Genomic DNA, 14,923 nt, shown 5'->3' with positions numbered 1-14,923 from the left:
ACATAAACCACAAGGAATAATTTTCCAACTTCAGAATGGCGGAAAAATACAGAATGATCACTATCAAATCGTGTCAGCCCAAACTCTAAGTCTTTAACACAACTTCAGTGAATCTGCCGAACCAAGCTCTAGGGGACTGTTTCAGCCCATACAGAGACTTCTTCAGTTTACACTCCAAACCAGACTCCCCCTGAGCAACAAACCCAGGAGGTTGCTCCATATAAACCTCTTCATTCAAATCACCATGCAAGAATGCATTCTTGACATCAAGTTGATATAAGGGCCAATGGTAAGTGGCAGCAAGTGATATCAAAATACGAACAGAAGTAAGCTTTGCCACAGGAGAAAATGTATCTAAGTAATCCACACCATATACTTGGGCATAACCTTTGGCAACCAAGCGGGCTTTCAAGCGAGCCAAGGACCCATCAGGGTTCATTTTCACCACATACACCCATCGACAACCAATAGCTGATTTCCCTGAAGGTAAGGGAACCAGATCCCAAGTCTGATTTTCTTCCAATGCCAACAATTCCTCATTCATAGCAGCCCTCCAACCAGGACTAGACAATGCCTCTGCGATAGACTTAGGAACAGGATGATTTTCAACAGTATGTAAACAAGAATGAAAAGCGGAAGACAAACCATCATAGGAAACAAAGTTAGAAATGGGGTGTTGGGTACAAGCCCTAACCCCCTTACGACGAGCAATAGGAACATCAAGATCAGAATAAGTTCCAAAGGAGGAGGATCATTACCTATTGCAGGATCTGTCGGCAAAGGAGGAGATGGTGTAGAAGTCGATGTAGCGGGGGTCCAAGTACATACTTTCAATTGGTGACGTTGAAACACACTAGGTTGAGGTGCCGGTGATGAGGCAGCCTGTGGAGCATGGTGAACAGCAGATTGAACAATATAAACGGGAAGATCATCATCCAAGTCAGACACATTACTAGAAGAATTATCAAACAGTGTAGACTCAAAGAAAGAGACATCAGCTCTAACAATATATTTTCGCAACTCAAAAGAATAACAACGATAACCCTTTTGAGTACGAGAATAACCAACAAACAGACACTTGAGAGCCTTGGGATCCAACTTAGAAACACCAGGACGATGATCATGAATAAAGTAAACACTACCAAACATACGGGGTGGCAAAACAAACAGTGGCGCAGAAGGAAACAACAAAGAAAAGGGAATACCACCACGTAAAACGGAAGAAGGCATACGATTAATGAGATAACACGAAGTTAAAACAACATTTGCCCAAAAGGATTTAGCTACTTTCATTTCAAACAACAGACAACGAGTAGCCTCCATCAAATGTCTATTTTTCCTCTCAGCTACACCATTTTGCTGGGGGGTGTAAGCACAAGAGGACTGATAAATAATACCATGTTGAGTCATAAATTCAGCAAAAGGAGCAGAAAAATATTCCTTAGCATTATCACTACGAAGAACATGCAAAGGATGCGAAAATTGGTTATTTATTTCATTCACAAATGCACAAAAGATAGAAAATAACTCAGAACGATGTTTCATTAAGAAGATCTAGGTAACCCTGGAATAATCGTCAACAAAAGTTACAAAATAACGAAAACCCAAAGTGGAAACGACAGGACATGGACCCCAGACATCTGAATGAACTAAAGAAAGAGGTTGGTCAGACCGTTTATTGACTCTAGGAGGATAACTCATATGGTGGAGTTTCCCAAACTGACACAATTCACAATTTAAACTAGAAAGTGACCGAAAACGACTATCAAGAAGCTTCAAACTCTCCAACGAAGGATGACCCAAACGATAATGAATCTGGTGGGGTGACGCCACACTGGTACACGCCATAGATGAAGTGTCCTCAAGTATGTAAAGTCCTCCCGATGCACGACCTCTACCAATCATCCTCTTCAACGAAAGATCCTGAAATACACGAATCAGAAGAAAAGGTTACAGAACAATTATGGGTTTTAAAAAACCGGCTAATGATAAAAGGTTAAAAGGAAAATCAGGTACATAAAGAACGGAAGACAAAGAAAGAGAAGGTGTAATATGGGCGTGCATACATCAGCACTTTAGCCAAGGAACCATTAGCTAAAGTGACACTCAAGAAGATTTCTGAAAAGAAGAAAGTATACCTGAAACGCCAGTCATATGTTCGGAGGCCCCTGAATCAGTGATCCAGGGATGGGAGGAGACAGTCGAAAGGCATGCAGTGGCATTACCTGTCTGAACAAAGGTGGCAATTGGAGGCTGGGCTGACTGAGAAATCTGGAACTGTGTATAACGGGCATATTCATCATCAGACATCTTCACAGTCTTACCTTCAGGCTGTGGAGATACAGGGGACTCAGTAGTAGCAGAGTTGGCAAACTGTTGCTGATTTGGTTTGCCATGAAGATTCCAACAGAAACGTTGGATATGTCCCAGACGACCACAATGATGACAAGTTCGCACTGAACCACCAGAACTATCAGAGTTACTTTGAGTACCCGAAGTAGGTGCCTTACTAGAAGAACCAGCCCCACCACCACGACCACGACCACCACCAGAGCTGACATTACCACCACTACCAGCCCCGCTGTTGGGCCCACGGTTGGATGGGAAAGAAGCCAGGGCTGAAGTATCACTATCAGTAGTATGCTCTCGAGAAACACGAAGAACCCTGGAAAAAGTTTCAGACAAAGTGGCTACCTTGTCACCACCAAGAATTTGGGAACGAATAGAGTCAAACTCTTTCCCAAGGCCTCCCAAAAATCCCATTACAGCAAGTTGTTCCCGCTGACTTTGCATCTGTTCCACATTAGCAGTGATAGGAAGTAAGGAATTAAGCTCCTCATACATTCTCTTAAAATCAGCAAAATATTGGGTCAAAGTACGACCCTTTCGATCAACTCGGCAGAACTCTTGGGACAAGTCATAAATGCAGGAAAGGTTGTTTTGTCCAGAATACAAAACATTAAGATACTCCCACAGCTCTTTCACTGTATTAATGTGTGTTACCAAATCCACGATTTGGTTCTCCATGGAATTCAACATCTGTCCCAAGATTCGAGCATCAACTGTGTCCCACGAAGGGTCATTCTCAGGCTTAGTGTTGAAGAGGTGTTGGTGCTGATCACGTCCAGTTAACACTAGCCTAACAATTTTCTTCCACTGTAAAAAATTTGTAATCCCCTCCAACTTCTTCTCGGTAATGCGATTGGAGGAGGAAGAAAAAATTTCTGTAGTTGTTACAGACTTTGAACCTTCACCAGATTTCAATTCATCACCCATTGTGTACTTGATGAAGTGAAGAAAGATAAGATGAAGGATGCTGAAAGCAGGGACAGAAATCGACAAAGGCAGAAACCCTGACAAAAGTTGACAAAGGCAGCAAAGGCAGCAATCGATTCCTACAAAACCCTTTTAAAAATCGATTTTTCTTCCTCTAGCAAAAACGATCTAAGAAACCCTGTGAATATTGTCGATTGATGCTTGAGACTCCAACACAACCTTCACTCCATCAAAACTCCTTCAAATATATCCACAAACCAAAAAGGAGACCTAGTTCTTAATTTATATCATGAACTAGTCTCTAAACAATCCCAAAATACAACATAGGGTGCTGCACCCCTTTTACCAGAAAGTAGGAGAAACCGCAAGGTCTTCAAGTCTTCAAATACTTCTTAAAACTTCAATTGGATGCTGTAGATAAGAGAAGTAGTGATCTACGAAATTTGTAGCAGTCCTTATAGCTCTGATACCATGTAAATTAATAAAGAAAAAAAGGAAGAAGAAGGAGAGAAACTGAGAGGGAGAAGAGGAGAAGAGATGTGCAACTTGGGAGTTACACGATATGTGTAACCCTCCCTCTAAACTTCAATATATAGCCACTTAAGGGCAAAATAGGAAAACATAAAATAAAAGAAATAAAGTGAATTACTAATCTACCCTCCTCACCCCTCTCTCGGTATTAGCTATCGACGCTAATACCAAGCTCATACAATTCACGATGACAGAGGCTATACCATGTAAGATAACACACTTAGAGAAGATCTAATACAGTTTTACCATCAACTGAAACACCTAATGGAGGAAGATTAGAGGTTGTGAAAGTCGACCAAAGAACAAGGGGCTCAACACAGTGTTACTAGCTCTTCCTTCATGTTCTCATTTCTCTCTCTTCGAGCAAGCATTTGGACTGTGTTTGGGCTTGATAGAATCACCTAGGAGGTAGCTTTCAACTCTCTATGGCCTTGGTTGCTGAAGTAATTGCTAGTGCTATGGAAGCACAACTCATTCTCTCAAAGCTTGACAGGTACTGTCATTTTTTCGTTTTCCCTCTCCTTTTCGTCTGAAATGCCTTGTGTTGCGTTGAATAGTTGTTGTTGGTTGGTGAGTTGCATCATGTGAGACGTATTTGTTATGGAATGAAGCTGCATTATGAAAGGTGCATTTGATTTGACTTTCTTCAAGTTTCTATGGTTTGTTTGCTTGCTGATTTTTTTTTGAGTATTGGGAAGAAGAATTTGGATAGAGTCTACTCCCCATTTGATTAAGGTATCAAACTAATGCTCTAAGTGTATTTGCACATTATGTCTGGGTCTGAGGTCAGTGGACCTACGGAAGCTTCGACTAGTGGTTTAGGTGGTACCAACCCTAGTTTGACTATCTTTGAGAACCACAATACCTAGATATCCATTGTGAAGTTGGACAACACCAACTATTTAGACTGGGCTCACTATGTGAAGTTGTCTTTGTGAAGCCGGGGGAAGCTAGGGGTACATTACTGGTACCATTAAGGCTCAAGAGTCAAATGATCCGATGTATCTGGAATAGGAGACCGAGAATTCAATCGTTATGACTTGGTTGATTTTCTCTATGAAACTTGAGATTGGTAGAAGGTTTATGAGAAAGGAGACTACCAAGGATATTTGGGACTGTCTCCAAGACATTTGACTGAGTCAATGACTTGGCAAAAGTCTACCAATTCCTTCAGAAAGTCATCACAACGAAGCAAGGTGACAGGAGTATTTATAAATACTACAACTCTATTATTGGTCTCTAGGAGGAGTATGATCATTATATGGACCTCCAACTGTCCAACCCTGAGGATGAGGCAAAGGTATATAGGACACTTGAGAAGGAACGTGTTCTTATTCTTCTTGGCAGGTCGCACCCAGAATATGAGCCAATTTGGGTGCAAATTTTGGGGCGGTCACCCCTTCCATCTTTAGATGAGGTATGTAGCTACTTACAGAGTGAGGAGACCAGAAGAGTAGCCATGGACACTATACCATTCCTGGAGAGATCTGCACTTGCCTCTAGCTCCCACGGAGACTGGCGAGGTGGGGGAAGAGGTCTAGGGCCACCCCGAGGGGATGACAGAGATAGACTCAGATGTGATCATTGTGGAAAATATGGGCGTGCTAGAGAGAGGTGGTGGGTGCTACATGAATAGCCCCCTAGTATGCTTGGTGGCAAGAGAGGGGGAGCTAGAGCCCACATTGTAACGGCGGAGACTAAGCCTGTGGGGTACCCATCCGGACTAAAGGCATTTCATGATTCCCTATATTGCAGTACTCCGCTGGATGATGTCCCAGCTGGGTAGCTCTTCTACTACACCTACAATGTTAGATGCTTCGGCCTCAGCCTTGCAGGTCTCTACATCTGCACCTTCCACTACCCCTTCTTGGGTTATTGACTTTGGTTCCACCAATCACATGACTGGTATGTCTTATTATTATGATTCCTATTCTATCTGCTCTGGTAGGGATAAGGTTAGGGTTGCTGATGGTTCACTTACTTTTATTTCTTGTAAGGGTAGTGTTTATGTCTATTTCTGGTAAGGGTAGTGTTCATGTCACTTCTTCTATTTTCCTTGACTCTGTTTCACATTCCTACCCTTTCCACTAATCTATTATCTGTGACTGTGAGTCACCTAACCAAATCCTTGAATTGTTGTGTCACCTACTTCCCTTCTCATTGTCTTTTTCAGGATTTGGTGATGAAAAGGATTATTGGCAGTGAACGTGAGGAGAAAGGACTCTACCTTCTTGAACCCCACATACCTGTGTTGCTCTCTGTTCAGTCCTATGTGTGTGGCCGGAGTGACAACAGTACTATGAATTTTGTGATGCTTTGGCATCAACGTTTAGGCCGCCTTTCTTTTGTTATGAAAAAACAATTACTACACTTGTTTACTTCTTTTCCTTCTCATGTTTTTCAGTGTGAACCATGTATTTTTGCTAAACATTGTCGTTCTTCTTAGCTCTATCATGGTAATAGATCCATTGTTCCTTTCCATATTATGCATTCTGATGTTTGGGGACGTACTCCCATTACTTCTTTGTTTGGCTATTGTTATTTTGTTTTATTTGTTGATGATTATTCATAGTCCACTTGGACTTTTTTGATGAAACAAAAGAGTGAGGTCTGCGATGCCTTTAAAAATTTTTATCAGCTGATTTGTACTCAATTTGGTACTCAAATTAAAATTGTTCATTCTGATAAAGAGGGTAGTATATGTATGGTGGACTCTAAATTTTTTTTATTGACAATGGCATTATCCATCAGTTTGCTTATGCTGACACACCCCAACAGAATGGGTTAGTTGAGTGGAAAATTGCCATTTGTTGGAAGTCACTAGGAGTCTCCTATTTGGCATGCATGTCCCCAAGACCTTTTGGTATGATGCTTTTCTTATTGTTGCCTTTTTAATCAACTACATGCCCACTAAACTTCTTGTCTCCAAATCCCCTTTGGAAACCTTGTCTCCTCAGGTTTTTGCTTTCTCTCTTCCTCTTAAGGTGTTTGGGTGTATCTACTATGTCCATGTTAATTAATCTGCTAGGACTGAGCTTGACCCCAAGGCACTCAAATGCCTTTTCGTTGGATATTCCTTCTCTACCAAAGGCGACTTCTCTTCAAAGATGTCACATTCTTTGAATCTATAGATTTTTTTTGACTCCTCATTAGCATCTTCTTCAGAGAGAGAGTGGGAGTAAAAAGACTGCTGATGTCTTCCTTTTTTTACCACCTTTGCCTATTTCTTCATTTTTGCTTGATATTGGGAAACACAAAGAAGTGAATGTTGTTGATATTGGTGATCATTCAGGTGTTGGTTTTGGAAATAAGAAGGAGTTAACTGTGTACAAAAGAAAGGGAAAGAAGACCTGCCAAAAGTTCTCTTTGAATCCACATCCTGAGTTCCATCTTCCTCAGTTGGGTAACATTCCTTCTCTTCCTTTTGAGTTAGATCTTCCCATTGCCATTCGAAAGGGAAAGAGAGTTTGCACTAGCCCCATAGCCAAGTTTGTTTGCTATGATGCTCTCTCTCAAAAAGGTGTTGCCTTTTTTTATTGCTCTTTCCTCCTCTTCCATTCCCAAAAATGTTATTGAGGTCATGTTTGACCCAAAGTGGAAGGAAGCCATGTCTGAGGAAATGATGGCTCTTGAGAAGAACTGTACTTGGAAACTGGTTGATCTTCCCAGGGGAGAGTTCCGGTTGGATGCAGGTGGGTTTACACAATCAAGTACCGATTAGATGATGCTGTTGAGAGATATAAGGCCAAGTTGGTGGCCAAAGGGTACAATCAGGTTTATGGGATTGATTATCAGGAGACATTTGCTCTTGTGGCTAAACACAACTCTGTAGGAGTCCTCTTATCAATGGCGGCCAATAGAGATTGACCATTGTATCAGTTGGATGTGAAGAATGCTTTTCTCCATGGTGACCTAGAAGAGGAAGTATACATGCAACCTCAACCTGGTTTCAAGTTTCCTTTAGCTAAAGGGAAAGTGTATCTCATTAAAAAGACACTTTATGGCTTCCAACAGTTTTCTAAGGCTTGTTTTGAGATGCTTAGGCGGGCCATCTTGAAGAATGGGTATTCCCAGATTCGGGCCGACTACACCTTATTTACCCGATGAGGTAATGGTACTATCAAAGCTCTTATTGTCTATGTTGATGACATTGTTGAGACTGGAAATGACAGGGTTGACATAAGTAGACTGAAGTCCTACTTGGCCCTATAGTTTGAGATTAAAGATCTTGGACCCTTGAAGTACTTCATGGGGATTGAAGTGCCAAGATCAAAGGAAGGAATAAATATTTGCCAAAGAAAGTTTTTACTGGACTTGTTGAAAGAAACATGAACATTGGGTTGTAAACCAACAAATTCTTCAATTGAACAAAATCACAAGCCTGGTGAAGATTAAGGTACATCCATTATTGATGCAGGGTAGTACCAGAGATTAGTGGGGAAGTTGATCTACCTCTCTTCGACTCGCCCATGCATCACCTATGTAGTTGGCGTAGTGAGCCAATTTATGCATGCCCCCCAAGAGTGGGCACTTGGATGCTGTATATCGCATCCTCAGGTACTTGAAGTCCTCTCCAGAGAAGGACTTTTATATGCCAGACACAACATTTGAGGATATAGAGCTACATTGATGTCGATTGGGCTGGTTCAGTTTCTGATTGACGGTCTACATCAGGTTATTGTACATTTGTAGGTTGTAACTTGGTTAGATGGAGGAGCAAAAAACAACCTGTTGTGGTAGGTCCAGTGCAGAGGCAGAATTTAGAACAATGGCTCATGGAGTATGTGAACACATATGGTTGAGACGGTTGATTCAGGAGTTGGGATTTGACACTGAGGGACCTATGCGGCTCTATTGTGATAACAAGGCTGTTATAAGTATTGCTCATAATCCAGTGCAACATGACCGAACAAAGCTCATTGAAGTAGACAGACACTTCATCACAGAGAATATTGACTTTGGTTGCATTTGTACTCCCTTTGTGAAGACAGGTGATCAATTGGCACTCATCTTTACCAAAGGACTCATCCCTCACCAGTTCAGTACCCTTTTGTGCAAGCTAGGAATGTATGACATTTATTCTCCAACTTGAGGGGGAGTGTTAGAGTTTATGTAATATGGGTACTTTACTGGTTTATTGTATTGTCACCTTTAGTTGTATTTTCTCTTTTTTACCTCCCTAGGGAGGTGTATTCTCATATTTATGTTAGTAAAGAATTTAGAGGAGAGAAATCGATTTTCTCTCTCATACGGTTGCACACTTCTTCTCTTCTCAGCTCTTACCTTCTTGCCTCTTCTCTTGAATCAATCCTTGCTTTATTTCCAGACATTCTATACACTGATAGTGATTAAACAATGAAACATGGTCTATATATGCACGGAGACACTGATTTGCATTTGTTTAGTTGGTCTAAATTAGATTTTGTTCCCACCAATAGTTTATTCTTGAGTTGTCGATAATTGAAATTGGATACAAGTGACATTTTGAAATTAATACCTTGGATGCCTATCCAACTGTGGACAGTTTGTAGCACCTACGATGGTGCATTCCAAATTACTACCCATTGTTATTTTCTTTTATTTGCTGTTCGAGTATAGTAGTATTTTTAGGAAGAGCTGTATATTAATTTTCCTTTCTCATTTAGCATCTTATCAGGATGGTCTGTTTTACTGATTGATTTCGTCTTTTCTCAGATTTGGGACACTTTGAAGGGTCAGGTCCAGACCGAGTTTGTGGACATCACATCTACCAATCCTGGAGATTTATACACAAAACCAGAAAGAGGGCACCTTTCAGTTGACTACAAGTGCATGAAATGGTTACCTTTGGAGAAAAAGGTTCATTCTGGCATTAAACATGGCTACAGAGTTTTTGATCTTCAGAAGTCTGAATCTTTGAAATCTAGCTTTATGATTACAACTAACTTGTAGTGTCCATTTTTCCATCATGATTTCAGAGGAAAAAGGAGGTTGGATTATCATTTTTAGTTCTAGGAACTGGTAGTGGTGATGTTTTAGCGTTGGATGTGTCAGCTGGTCAATTAAAGTGGAGAGTCAGTGACTGCCATCCTGGGTAACTTTCTACCCCATATATCTATTTTTTAAAAACGTCATCTAGCACTTTGTTTTCCATCAAATTTTTATATCTCATAAATAGCAATATCACTTGATATTGGTACAAATATAAGGGGTGGGATCTTCCTCCTTATATTTGCTTCTGCTCGTGAGCCCCAACTCACAAAAATATTCTCTAGTACCTATAATTTTGTCCATCTACACTCCCATCTCAACAGACATGAGCACTGCTTACAAATTTATCCTCCAGCTTTGAAAGAGTTGTGCTTCAGCCACACATTTATCTTGATGTTGTGACATTTATAACTAGCCTATATTCTAGAAACTAAAGGCTGGATAACGTATGTACGAATTTTCCATTTTGTTTCAATAATTTTTTGCAGACAGTTTGCTCTATATCTTCGAAGTTTCATGAATTTTCCAGTCTCTTGCTAGGACATGATTGACTAAGTTACAAGGTTCAAAAATTCGATTTCGACCATTGTTGAAACTGAAATATTTCACGAAATGGCGAAATTTCAGTCGAAATATTGCAGATTTCTGGCAAAAAAAACCAAAATATGCATTTTGGTAATAGTTCAGTCTTGCCCTGAAACTTCAGGTCAATCCTTTTTAAGCATGATTGCACTTCCAAACCATTAGATTGAAAACACACACACACACACACACCAATGATAGTTCGTCTTCGGATCCTAGGTTGCTATTGTATGTTGTAGCTTATTGTATCCTTTCTCTTATATAACCCATTCTAAACATAATTTGATACTGGAAACACAACATTCAATAGAAGCAACTAGAATATGTATTAAGAATGAAGAAATTTTCCACTTAATAGTACACCAATGTAAAAAAGTTTCATCATAGGCACTTAATATATGCAATTGTATTATTAAAGTTGTTATTACCCCAATGTCTATGTCAGTACCACATAGAGTTCCAGGGAGGCTCAGAACCACTAGAAGATTGCTGCTACCGATAGTACTGTTCTTCTGGGTCACAAACGATGGCCATGTACTACCTCACCATACGTACAGCCAAAGATTGGAGTTTTTTGGCCAAAAAAACTGGATTCCAAGGGCTCCCCAGTGGTTTCGGTTGAAATGCAGGAGAATTCAAAAATTTGACATTTCAATTGAAATAATGTAAATATATTGGGCAAGAGGTCGCTGCCTGGTTGCGTGGCCCCCTGCACCAATCGGTTGGGGGGGTAATGAGAGCGCGCGCAGGGGCATTAACTTGGATAGGATTTTTGATTTCCTGGGGGTGGGGCAGTAATTTCGCGTGGTCCTGTGTCTGGTCCAAGCTCCACGCCACCTAGCAGCGTTCTTTTTCCCATATATATATAGGGAAAAAGAATGCTCCGTGTTTATCTCCATTCTCCACAGGTACCGTATTGGAGTGGTGATTTTAAGAGACGTTTCATATCGGATCGGAGAGACGCTAGATACGCTAAAGAGACACATGGAAATGGTCAAGTAATGCATGGATGTGCTTATGATACATATAAAATACAGTTTTGAAGCATAAAATACCTTATTATGCAATATGTAACTATATATCAGCTTGATGCAAGGATTTGTGTCGTTTGTACCTAATCTAGTGATGCATAACCCCCCCCCCCCCCGAAGAGAGAAAAAGAAAGAGATCTGCAACTTTACCACTTTTTTCGCCCAAATCTATTTCAATATGTGATTTTAACCCTATAAGTCCCCAAAACTTGTTGAAATGGTGAAGATTATAGTCCTTTTTGTTTAGGTTAGATGATTTCCTCCAACTCATATCGAAGAGAAAAACTAGTTTCCAAGGCCTTCGGTTGCTTTTAGTTTCGTATTTCACTCATGGTTTCTATTTTGCAGGTTTAAAGGATGTGTATATTATCTGTATCGGTCTCGTATTGGTCAATATAAGCTTTTTTTTTTTTTTGTTTGAAAAATAAGTACCATATTGATACTTACCGGCACATATCGGCCGAAACGATATGGCACCTATCGATACTTAAAATCCTGTATATATACAACAACATCTCAGCCTTATCCCAACTAAATGGGGTCGGCTATATGGATCCTTGCCATCAAATTAGTTCTATTCGAGGTCATATTTGATACAAGACCTAAGCTATGCATGTCTTTCCTTACAACTTCTCGTAAGGTCATTTTAGGTCTGCCTTTGGCTCTTTTAGTTCCTTCAATATGAGTCAAATCACTTCTCCGTACTAGAGCATCCAAAGGCCTCCGTTGAACATGACCATGCCACCTCAAACGACTTTCTTGTAGCGTTTTATATATCAAAGCTACTCTCAAACCAGCTCTAATATGATCATTCCTTACTTTATCCTTCCTAGTTTTTCCACTCATCCATCTCAACATCCTCATCTCCGCTACACTGAGTTTATCTATATGATGCTTCTTAATTGCCCAACTTTCCGCACCATACATCATAGCAAGTCGTATGACTGACCTATAAAATTTTCCTGAGTTTTAAAGGAATACATTGATCATAAAACACTCCGGATGCACCTCTCCACTTCATCCATCCTATTTTAATTCTCTGTGAATCATCATCCTCTAGATCACCTTCTTTATTTATGATTGAGGCAAGATACCTAAAATAATCACTTTGCGAAATTTCCTTCTCTTTAATTTTCACCACCTTATTATCCGTCCTAGTGTAACCAAAGTTACACACCTTAAACTCTGTCTTCATTCTACTTATCTTAAAACCTTTTGATTCCAAGGTTGATCTTCATAACTCTAATTTGGCGTTAGTCCCTGCCTTTGTCTCATCCACCAAAACAATATCATCAACAGAAAGCATACACCAAGGAACCCCATCTTGAATGTCTTTGGTTAAATCATCCATGATAAGTATAAACAAGTAAGGGCTTAAAGCTGATCCTTGATGTAACACAATTGTAATTGGGAATTCATTACCTTGGCCCTCCACAGTTCTTATATTTGTTACCGCACCATCATACCTATCTTTAATTATGACCACATATTTACTTGAAACACTTCTCTTCTCTAGTACTTGCTAGATTAATTCTCTAGGGACTCTGTCATAAGCTATTTTTAGGTCAATAAAGACCATATGGAGATCCTTCTTGCAGTCTCTAAATCTTTTCATAAGTCTCCTAATTAGGTAAATAGCTTTCGTCATGGATCTTCCTGCCATAAAACTGAATTGGTTCTCCGTAATGTAATAGTAGTTTCTTGTCTTGAGTGGGTTTCAATAACCCTCTCCTATAATTTCATAGTATGACTCATTAGTTTTATGCCTATATAGTTATTGCAGCTCAGCAGCTCTGAATATCAGCTTTATTTTTGTAAATCGGAACCACAATGCTTCTCCTCCATTCATCTAGCATTTTTCGTAGTTCATAATCTTACTATACAGCTTTGTTAGCCATGATAAACCACAGATTCTTAAGCTCTTCCACGCTTCTATTGGGATCTCATTTGGATCTTGTGCCTTGCCTACTTTCATCTTGCTTAAAGCTTCTTTTACTTCAAACACCCTAATTCTTCGTATATATCTACGACATGTGGTGTCTCAATGGGTAATGCAGTCTTCCGTAACATTGTTACTCGAAGTGTTTTCATTTAGTAGGCTGCAGAAATAACCTTCCCATCTCTTCTTAATGTCCTCATACCTTATTAGTACTTTACCTTCTTCACTTTTAATACATCTAACATGGTCAAGATCTCTACTCTTCCTTTCCCTCACTTTAGCTATCGTATAAATAGTTTTCCCCCTTCCTTTGTGCTCAGATAGTTATAAAGATCTTCATAATTCTTTTCCCTTGCTTTTACCACAATCTTCTTAGCTTCATTTCTAACAAATTTATACCATTGTAGATCCTCTACATCCTTAGTCCTTTGCCATATTTTTAAACTAGCTTTATTAGACTTAATGGCTGTTTGAACCTCATCATCCCACCACCAAGTCTTTCTAGAAGAATGACGTTTTCCTTTTGATTCGCCTAGGACATCTTTAGCAACCATCTTAATACAAGTAGTCATCTCATTCCACATCGTATTAGTGTGTCCCTCAAAGTCCCATTTTCCTTATTTGACCACTTCATTAGTAAATGATTTCAAAGTATCTCCTTTTAAGCTCCACCGCTTTATCCTAGGGAAAATAAGCTCACATTTCTTACGATTTTGTATAGTAAGGCACATATCCATGACCACTTATCTATGTTGTGTGGTTAGGCTCTCCCCTGGTATAATTTTATAGTCCTTACTTAATAATCTATCGGACCTTCTAGTAAGGAAGAAATCTATTTGGCTACTTTAAATTTGAAAATCCAGATTAAAGATCTCAGATGCAAGTAGGCCCAATAATCAGACCTGTAATCAAATCTGGGATAAAGGAAGCAACTGCGTTGTCAAGGGAAGAAATCAGATTGATGGAAGGGGATGGAAGTGAGAAGAGATCGATCTTCTTGGGAGAAAGAAGAAAGAAGAAGAGAACAGAAGAGAAGAGAAGAAATCAGATTTGGGATACCAATTCCGTATGCACTTGCTCAACAGCACCAAAACTCTTTAAAAAAACTCATTCTTTACTCAAATCATCTCTAATTGATGGGGTTGTATTACATACATATAGACCTTTTAAAATTCCTAATTTGACTCGTAAAAGGACTCCTAATCATTCTAATACACTCAATAAAGTAAATAAACTCTAACCAGAATTCTATCTAGCTATTAAGTATCCTAATCAAACTCAAGCACTCAATTAACTACTAATCCCGTGTACTAACATTATCCCCACTTTATAGGCTTATAAATTAGGCCCATTACATCAATAAACCCAAAAATAAGAAGCCTAAGATCTATAGAACCCAACCATGGGCCAAAAAAAAAGTTTTGTGAGGCCCAATTGACCCAATTGGACAATCTTAACTGCACCACCATTCACTACTTTTGAAGGTAACTAAATACTCCTCTCTCTTTTCAAAGTAAGTGTTTACAATGGATAAATCATAAACACAACAAAATCTAAAATTGAGATCCCCTCCTCATTCCTCTCTCCAAAACCA

General features: G+C 39.6%; 1 protein-coding gene across 1 annotated transcript in view; it reads left to right on the top strand.

The window, feature by feature from the left end:
• LOC122658802 (WD repeat-containing protein 43) overlaps nt 1-14,923 on the top strand; it is a 39,435-nt gene that overhangs the window by 1,847 nt on the left and 22,665 nt on the right. Inside the window, exons 2-3 of the mRNA XM_043853924.1 lie at nt 9,502-9,645; nt 9,765-9,880. Of these exons, the coding sequence (XP_043709859.1) occupies nt 9,502-9,645; nt 9,765-9,880 (260 nt within the window). The remainder of the gene's footprint in view (nt 1-9,501; nt 9,646-9,764; nt 9,881-14,923) is intronic.

This window comes from Telopea speciosissima, chromosome 4 (assembly GCF_018873765.1).
Source record: "Telopea speciosissima isolate NSW1024214 ecotype Mountain lineage chromosome 4, Tspe_v1, whole genome shotgun sequence".
Lineage (NCBI taxonomy): Eukaryota > Viridiplantae > Streptophyta > Magnoliopsida > Proteales > Proteaceae > Telopea > Telopea speciosissima.
The sequence above is the reverse complement of the archived record's forward strand: the minus strand, read 5'-3'. Positions and strand labels throughout refer to the sequence as shown.